The sequence below is a fragment of the Pararge aegeria genome, chromosome 10 (assembly GCF_905163445.1).
Source record: "Pararge aegeria chromosome 10, ilParAegt1.1, whole genome shotgun sequence".
Lineage (NCBI taxonomy): Eukaryota > Metazoa > Arthropoda > Insecta > Lepidoptera > Nymphalidae > Pararge > Pararge aegeria.
In genome coordinates this window covers 3653413-3663379 of record NC_053189.1, presented here as the reverse complement: position 1 = coordinate 3663379, position 9967 = coordinate 3653413, and the positions used below count along the sequence as shown (strand labels likewise).

At 36.2% G+C, this 9967-nt stretch overlaps 1 protein-coding gene across 1 annotated transcript; it reads left to right on the top strand.

Moving 5' to 3' along the window:
• The first annotated feature begins 688 nt into the window (after positions 1-688).
• LOC120627139 (polycomb protein EED) lies at positions 689-7913 on the top strand. The gene is made up of 8 exons (XM_039895006.1): positions 689-853; positions 1120-1259; positions 1741-1912; positions 2308-2581; positions 3890-4155; positions 4716-4868; positions 6649-6765; positions 7730-7913. The coding sequence occupies exons 1-8, from the start codon at positions 830-832 to the stop codon at positions 7820-7822; spliced, it is 1239 nt and encodes a 412-aa protein (XP_039750940.1). The 5' UTR covers positions 689-829; the 3' UTR covers positions 7823-7913.
• Positions 7914-9967: the final 2054 nt, after the last annotated feature.

Here is a 9967-nt window from a genome sequence, read left to right as displayed (position 1 = left end):
TAGGTAGGTACATAATAATAATTATCATTGTAAACTAAACTAAGAACTTCGTTGCACATTATTTATTTAATCAAGAACCCATATCTATCTCCCATAATACGTTACCATTACTATTAATTTTATTTATTGCTGCTGTTAATTTTATTGTGTAATAAAATTTGAAAAATTATCATGTTTTATTTTACAACTTTTCATACTTTTATTTTTATTCTGCCTATACTTCATCGCAAAAGTCGATGTTTAAAAGTGTGATTCCGCTCTAGAAAACGCAGCGTTGATATGCCCCCTAGGCCCTAATAGATTTAATTGCTGATGGTATCAACCCTGTCGCTGTTCACTGGCGGCACAAGGCCTAGTCCAGCGATTGACATCTGTCGTTCAGTTTTAATTATTATCATATCAATCGGTATATGTCCATCGCTGGATATGATGATTACTAAGATGATAATGATGACGATACCTAATTAATATCTCTGAAATATCAGTCATCAGTTAATGTAAAAGGACAACGAAAAGCTCTTTTGGGTCTAAGCAAAGTGAATAATTTCACGTTTAGTTAACTTCATAAACACTTCTTGGTTTACTCTTATCGTTGTTTTTTAGATTTTACGAACTTAACTTAGTTTTAGAGCTAGCAACAACGTTTTGACAGCTATCAAACTCCATTCTCCTTACTTTCCCGCGAAATTCGACGTCTGACGTTTGGGACGCCACTGCCAGCTGATGATAGCGCTTGACTGATATAAAGTGATAAATTTAATTGTAGTTGTATTAAACATAGTGCATTTTTAATTCTAGTGCTATTTAAATAAGTTAGACATTTTGTATAATGAACCTTTCAGAAAATGACGCTGTGAGTACAAAGATTTTAATGTATTTCCTAGTGACTCAGCAAAGTGACTTTGTTTTAACATTGAATCTGAATATCAAAGAGAAACAATAGGTTTGCACATAATAGTGAAAAAAACCAGTACTTGGATTTTACTGACATCGATTTATTTTCTATTTATTAAATCACTATAATAGTCCTGTTGAGCAGCAAACTTTCCATATAACGTACTTAAAGTTTCACATAAAGCGTTCCTTTAGAACAATGATTTATGTTGCTATCTGCTTTAGGACGATACTTCGAGTGTGGATAGTACTTCAAACACTGACAATACCTCGCGTAGTGAAACCCCAACAAATACCAGAGTTAAGAAGCGAAGACGTGGAAAGAAAAAGGTTACGAAACAAGTAAAACCTCCATACAAATTTAAGTAAGTACTAATATTTATACTGCTATTCCTCAAGTTTCATGAAATTTCATTCAAGTGCTATGATAAACAAACAAATACAATGCCCATGGTTCTGTCATTAGCAAAAGCTTGATAGTCAAAGAATACAAAGATCCATCAACAACTATTAATGGTTTCTGTTCTGTATGGAGTTCTGTTCACATACAGATGTACAAGAGGTTTAGCTTTTTTGTTAAGAATTCTCAGTGCCAAATTGATTAAGATAATTGGTTGGTTAAGTAACATACACAAAACCCACCCCTGTGCCTCAAAAAGCATATTAAACTGTCAACCTTTGGTTTTATTACTATTATGTGTCATATGCATTATAACTCATCAAACCGAATTGGAGCTGCATTTTAGGTCAAACGTTAACCAAAGTATATGGGACAAAATGTACAAGAAATGCACATTGCTGGATCAAACAAATCAATTGACTGATGATATTGGTGTTCGTTTTCAGTTGCAGTGCAAAAGAAGACCACGGACAGCCTTTATTTGGCTGTCAGTTCAATCATCACCTGGGTGAAGGAGAGCCCCAGATATTCGCAGTGGTTGGAAGCAACCGTGTTTCCATATATGAGTGCCCTGAAACTGGAGGGTTCAAGTTCCTACAGTGCTATGCTGATCCTGATGTAAGAAAATCATAATTTAATAAATAAAATAAAGCTTGCACTAGTTAACGTACAATGAGTGAGGAACCTTCTCAGCAGCCACTAAATACATTTTTCATACATTTGGGGCTTTCTGAGTTCTTAACTAGACATAATTACAAGTGAGAGAAATTCAAACGCATCTTTGTAATATTAAGAATATATTTTAATCAAATTAATATTTACTCAATGTATTACCAAAACAACCATCGCCACCTAAATGTCGCCAATGCTCCCCTTTTTTTCTGGACCCCTTAACGCCGCCCTCTAGGTCTCCCTTCACCCTCAAAGGGGCGTTATTGCCCGCATTGACAAAGACTGCTAGACCAATTAAGCAGAACCCATTGAGATAGACATTAATATGTGTAAATTCCCAGGTAGACGAGACATTTTACACATGCGCATGGTCATACGAAGAGGAAACTCATTTACCACTATTAGCGGTCGCCGGCTCACGCGGCATTGTACGCGTCTTCCAACCATCCACACAGACCTGCATAAAGCACTACATTGGACATGGGCATGCCATCAACGAGGTCAAATTCCATCCACGAGACCCAAATCTATTACTATCTGCGAGTAAAGACCATGCTTTACGTCTATGGAACATTATGACAGATGTGTGCATAGCTATTTTTGGGGGGGTGGAAGGTAATTATTTGTCTATTCTAATAAATCTCAATTCATTCTAATAGTACACATTTTTTGAAGTGAAAACTTCTTTTGGCGCACCGCACACAGATTTTTCCGTAGGTAGTACGTTAAGTTAAGCTGAACCATCACGCTCTGAGGCGAAAGGCTCAATCGGGTGAACTCGGGACCGCCGAGTATACCCGAGCGAAAAGCTACAGTCAGCTGCTCTTCGCTATTGGGTTTCTGTGTTTTGTATATTCAATTCATACCTAATTATGATATAAATTTACCTAATTATGTCTTTGTTAATTTAATAGTAAATAAATTAACAAGACGTTAAAATTCTTAGTCTTTGTTAATTTAAATACTATTACATTTATCGTGCTAATATAATATATTGAAAAAAAATAATATTGTTTTCACTTCTGCCGTGCGGTCCTACGCACACTCTTTTTTTTATTTTTATATATTTATTTTTTTCTTTTATTAACCAAATTTGCTGGCTTCATGTCAGTAAAATCTGCATTTCACGGAATTTGTAGACTCATAACAACCAGGCAAAGTATACATAAAAAAAGCCTTTAACCTTAAACCCATAATATTTATTTATGCAACTGTTGTATAATAAGGGGTATTTAAACATGAATGTGGGTTTATATGTGATAAACCCACATTCGTGTTTAAATTGAGTAATAACTATAATATCATCCAAACATCCGTTTTTTTAATATTACGGTTATTAGGACATAGTGTGTTTTAATGTTAACAAAAAGCTAACTGTTTCAGAATCTTTTATAGAGGATCTAAAGCATGAGTGTAGATAAACATATAATAAATATTAGTTTTTGTATAAGTCACCAGGTGTTATGGAAGTTTTTTTCCTTTTATTACTACACATTTTCAAAATTAATTTATTTATTTTTTATTTATTTATTTATTTCAAGTAAGCTTACTCTACACGTTCTTAAGAAACGTCCAGTTGTAGACTGTTTGTAGTTTCTCTACCACCGGTTTAGAAGACGTAAAGAAGCCGGTAGTTATTGATTTTCTCTATTAAAAATATAATTTATTTAGGTACTAATGTAATTAATATGTTATTTTTTAATTGACATTCCATGTTTATAAATTTATTATTCCATACAGTAAAATTAATTAAATTTTTATTATATTCAGCCGACTATAGTATTTTTTAGTTATTACATAAATGAATTTGTTTAAATTAAGATTTGCATGTCATATATTATGACTAAACATGTGTACCTACAATATTTTATGCAAATAAAAGAATTTGAATTTGAATTTAAAATATAGTATATTTCATTCAAGGTCATAGAGATGAAGTACTAAGCGCAGATTTTGACTTGAAGGGAGAACGAATAATGTCCTGTGGGATGGACCATTCCCTAAAACTCTGGAGGTTGGATAAACCGTCAATGAATGAGGCAATAAAACAAAGTTATAATTTTAATCCGCACAGAGCTTTGAGGCCTTTCAACTCGCTGAAGGAACACTTTCCGGACTTCTCGACGAGGGACATACATAGGAATTATGTTGACTGTGTTAGATGGATGGGAGATTTGATCTTATCCAAGGTATGTATTTGACGGCCGACTGGCGCAGTGGGCAGCGACCCTGCTTTGTGAGCCGTATGAATGTGGGTTCGTTTCCCACAACTGGAAAATGCTTATGCGATGAACATGATTGTTTATCAGTGTCTGGGTGTTTATATGTACATTATAAGTATTTATGTGTATTATATTCATAAAAATATTCATCAGCTATCTTAGTACCCATAACACAAGCTACGCTTATTTATGGGCTAGATGGCGATGTGTGTATTGACAAAAAAAAAAAATGTATTGAAGGATTTTGGGACACTAAAATGACTTGCTTGTATAAGTAAATTTGGACACCTTAAGGCAGTGAAACTTGCGTTTGTTTGCATAAGTTCTTAGTTTATTTGTATGACGTTCTCTTTGCATACACTGCGTTCCTGTTAATAAGCGCTGATTATTATGGCTTTGAACTCGCGGAGAAGAAGCGTAAGCGGTTTACGCTTCTTCTCCACTTGTTCAAAGCCATCCGAGTCAAACTTTGCACCCGCTGAGTTGCTTACAAATGAGATTTATGCTTATAATAATTTATTTTCCAGTCATGCGAAAATGCAATAATCTGCTGGAAGCCAGGTCGCCTGGAAGAAACGGATATTCGACCCGGAGACAACTCCGTCACTATCGTTCACAGATTCGATTACAAAGAGTGCGAAATATGGTTCATACGATTTGCTGTGGATTATAGCCAAAGAGTAAGAAGTCAAAACTATTTCTTTTATTATTATAAATCCATCCCAATGTTATTTTTATAATGAGTATACAGACAGTAATTTTGTTTGTATACTCATTGATTATATGGGCGCGCAAGCAATGCCGAGCCGGCCTACTACAAGCGTCGCGTTCAGAGAGGGGACGCCGCGCTCCTTAAACCGAACCCATTCGTTGCCAAGTCGACGACCGAGTTGTGTCACTATGGACTTGTACGGGAGCTCTAATGATGTTCTCGACTGTAACAATAGGAAGATCTTCTTTCAAGTTGCTATGGTCCAGATTTGTGAAAACTTCGATAGCGTGAGGTAGAATCTTGTGGCGCCATCTATTTAGGTAATGTGGAGGCCGCCACGTACTCTTTACACATATTAAAATATTAGAAATGCAGAAGAACCTAACTTTAATTAAACAAATGCACCGATTATAGTCACAAATATTGCTTTCCTGTCCACGTGTCATTAAGATTATTTTATGCCGAAAAAGAACCCGAGAACCGTTACCGCATTTTATGTATAAAATTAAAATACCTTTGTGGCCAATACATATGTATGGTTTCGCCTCCATCGATGTGGTCGATCCTTGGGGCTCAACTTCTTGCGAGCTTTAGCTTTCGCCCGATTCCTGTTACCATCCTTAAAATGGTTTTAAGAGTTTCTAATTAAAATTAAGCTTTATTTACTAAACTCCGCGAAAAGCAGGAGAATCTGTATGGTGTAATTTACAATTTCTTCAATCCTTACACTAGTCACCAAACATATCTTCGCCAATGTACCCTCTACGCACGTTTTTCTCCGAAACCGGAGCATCCTCAGGAGATGTTGACTTTACAATAAATAATTGTTAAATCAGAATCAGAAATTCGACAAAATTTTACATTAAGATAGCTTGATTTTAACTTTGTAACCTCCACCAGACCAGACCAGAAATTATAAATTACCCTGTTGGGAATCAAACTCATAACTCCCACTTATAAGACAACAGCATTCATCCCGCCAGGTAGGTCATACGGACACATCTTCTAACATTGTTGATCGAAGGTGTCTGTTTGCGGCCGTTTGGCGCAGTTTGCGGCGACCCTGCTTTCTGAGTCCAAGGCCGGGCGTTCGTTGATGTGTTCGGTGATGTTTTTGGGTGTTTATTTGTATATTGCAAGTATTTATGTATATTATTCATAAAAATATTCATCAGTCATCCTAGTGCCCGTATCACAAGCTACGCTTACTTTGTGGCTAGATGGCGATGTGTGCATTGTCGTAGTATATTTAATTATTTATTTATTACGAGCTGACCCTAGCGGCAACTGTCGGGCTGATTAGTGAATCTAAACCATCCAGGGTGCCACCCAAACGCATACCGAAAAATTCATTCAAATCGGTCCAGCCGTTTAGGAGGAGTTCAGTGACATACACACGCACACAAGAACTATATATATAACTAGCTATCCCGGCGAACTTCGTACCGCGGATATTTTTTATTTCTAAACATTTTCCAGTGGACCAAACTGTGAATCTAAACCATTCTCGAATCCCCTTGAACTCACACAATTTTTTTATTAAAATCAGTACAGCAGTCTAAGAGGAGTTCAGTGACATACACACGCACACAAGAAATATATATATAAAGATGATATAAAATTCATTTATTGAAATAAATAGGTAGGCTTTCTCTACACGTTCTTAAGAAACGTCCATTCTCGTATGTGAGTGTTTGTCGTAGTTTATTTATTATTTTCTTTATAAATGTTTTCTCTCGTTGTTACAGGTAATAGCGCTAGGTAACCAATGCGGCAAGACAATGGTGTGGGAGCTAGGCAACGTCGCGGGCGGCTCACGAGTCTCGCAACTAGTCCATCCGCGCTGTGTGGCTGCTGTTAGACAGGTACAATAATACCATCCCACGCAGAGGCGTGCACTTCATACAAGCACAGAAGCACTGCCTACCCTAAAATTGTTTGTATGTCTCATAAAGGAGAAGAGTTTTTCCATTTCATGCCATCTTCCTTCTTTATGTATACGCTGGTCAAAAACCCTGTACAAGCCACCTAAGCCTATTAAGAGCGTGACAGGACCGGATTCTATATCAGTATGCGTCGTTCCAAATTGCATTTTTTTTAGATTTTTTGATGATGTCTAGGATCCCGACAGTTCAGTATATAAATTTGTATTATTGTTAGTGTAAAAAACTTGGCAGAAATATGTGCTTCAGACGTTAGAGGTAACTTAGAAATGTATCCAGTTAAAACGAGGCAGATTCTTTTTAAACTGAAAGCTATACCCTCAGCCAGTTAAATCTATCCAATCTAAAGTATTTATAGGCTTTATCCAAAATGTACGTCCACACTCCCATACTATACTTTATATTTATTACTATACTATATATATATTATTATAAATGCAAAAGTATTTGTTTGTACATCAATAACGCAGCAACAGAGCAATGGCATGATGTGAATTTTTGCATAGAGATAGTTTATAGCCCGGAGAGTGACATGGGCTACTTTTTATCCCGGAAAAATTATATAACAGTTCCTGTGGGAAGATACGCTTACGCTTAAGTTTTGTCCTTCAATCACGCAGCAACAGAGTCCTTTTCCTCCTGGAATAGTTTTTTAAATGAACACGCGGGCGAAGCCGCGGGTAAAAGCTTGTCTAGTATATTTATGGAAATAAATCAAAACCTTTAATGATATTTTTGAGTTAAAATAACATCCACTGTTTCGCTCGCACTTGTTACAGGCTGTTGGTTACGCACCCCCCTTTTTGTTTTTTTTTTATAATATTACATATGATTTTTAAATTTTGTTTAACAATATATTTCATATTTTTTCATATTTTTTCCACAGGTAACACTGTCCCGTAACGGCAAAGTGCTTTTAACGTGCTGCGACGACGGTACCATCTGGCGATGGGACCGCGTCAACAATGGGAACATTTAGATATAAGCTAAGTTGAACTATATACTGTATAGCTGTACTGTTTACATTTTTATATTATTTTATTCATGATAGTAAAATAACTGAGAATGGAGACAGTTTGTTATAGTACTTCAAGATACGGTCCATTGCTAATGACTTTACTAGAGGTAAGTTGAATAGTGCAATAATTGTAGGACAATTTCATAATTAAAAGTTGTACGGGAGCTAAAGTGATACGCTCGATCGGAACAATAGGAAGATATATCATCTTTGGAAGTTGTATACAACGTGTAAATGAAAACCGAAATATTACTTCACATGCTTTAGAGGTACATTATTTACTGTCTCTAAGAATTATCTGTGAAAACGAAAAGCTACTAGTTTTTGAGTAAACCACTGCCATAGTTTTTACTGAAAGAAATCAGCTAACATCACATGCAAAATTAAAATCGAGTGACTCCTGTCACTTTATTAGGTACGTGTTGCATAGCGTAGGTACTATGCGCGTGTCGGTCTTTTATCATCAATAGGGTTGTCATAAGTAAACACTTGGAATGTTTTGAATTATTTTGTATGGAAAAATAAATATGCTTCTTTTCATTTAATAGTTTTACAGGGTGATTCCTTACGGTAATATCCTTATGCACCCTTCAACAGTTTTCGTAATTCGGTTAAACCGGGTGGGTGGCGCAGTGGGCAGCGACCCTGCTTTCTGAGTCCAAGGTCGTGGGTTCGATTCCCACAACTGGAAAATGTTTGTGTGATGAACATGAATGTTTTTCAGTGTCTGGGTGTTTATCTGTATATTATAAGTATTCATGTGTATTATATTCATAAAAAAATATTCATCAGCTATCTTAGTACCCATAACACAAGCTACGCTTACTTTGGGGCTAGGTTGCAATGTGTGTATTGCCGTAGTATATTTATTTATTTATTTATATTTATTCGGTCATTATTTATAAAAACTTCAGTAGCGCAATGCAGGATCTTGGTGGCGCCATCTAGTTTAGTATTGTGGAGACCGCCACGAAGTATAGATTGATAATCTCAACTCTAATGGAATTCAAAGAACGCATAAGGGCTTATTGGAAATTTTCGTATACTTTTAACACCATTGCCACGGTCCTTATTGGATAGAAGCAGGCGTTACTTTGCGGAAATCCATAATATATTATGAAAATGAAGCTTAATTTGCTCCGCGAACAGCAGCAGAATCTGTATGGTGTAATTTATAATTACTTCAATCCGTATACTCCACACCAAACGGATCCTCGGCAATGTACCCTCTACGCACGATTCGCTCCGAAACCGGAGCATCCTAAGTAGACTTTACAATGAATAATTGTTATGTCAACATCTAATCTGTTTGGTGTGGATTATACGGATTGAAGTAATTATAAATTACACCATACAGATTCTGCTGCTGTTCGCGGAGTATAGCAAATTAAGCTTAATTTTCATAATATGCCACGGTCCTTGACAAATGGTTATGGTCTCGATTCATAATTTTAATAAAAGTAGACAGAGCTAGTACTTTTGGGATTGAGACTCTTCCGGGGAAGTTCTATCGCCAGGCTTATTTCTGCCGCTAAGCAGCATTGTTACAATGCTGTTCCGGTATGAAGGGCGTGGTTGCCGGTGTGATTCCTGTAATCACATGAGGCTTAACACGTACGCCTCCAACTCAGGGACACAGGACGGCAAGTTGCAGGACATGCAGGAATTTAGACTTTCGCAATAACAATGCAGACAACGAATACTCTTGATGAAAATAGTTATAAATAAATAAATAAATAAATATACTACGACAATACACACATCTTATCTCTTGCACTTATGAAGCGTATTGGATAGAAGCAGGCGTTACTTTGCGGAAATCCATGATATATTATCAAAATTAAGCTTAATTTGCTATACTCCGCGAAAAGCAGGAGAATCTGTGTGGTGTAATTTATAATTTCTTCAATCCTTATACCCCACACCAAACAGATCTTCGGCAATATACCCTCCACGCACGTTTCGCTCCGAAACCGGAGCATCATCAGGAGATGTTGACTTTACAATGAATAATTGTTTACTTAACAATTATTAACAATTAATTACTTTACAATTATTCATTGTAAAGTCAACATTTCCTGATGATGCTCCGGTTTCGGAGCGAAA

Coding starts and splice junctions, on each gene's coding strand:
- LOC120627139 (XM_039895006.1), top strand. CDS start 830: ATGAACCTTTCAGAAAATGACGCT. Junction 1,913..2,307: donor AGTGCTATGCTGATCCTGAT/GTAAGAAAATCA, acceptor GTAAATTCCCAG/GTAGACGAGACATTTTACAC. Junction 4,869..6,648: donor CTGTGGATTATAGCCAAAGA/GTAAGAAGTCAA, acceptor TCGTTGTTACAG/GTAATAGCGCTAGGTAACCA.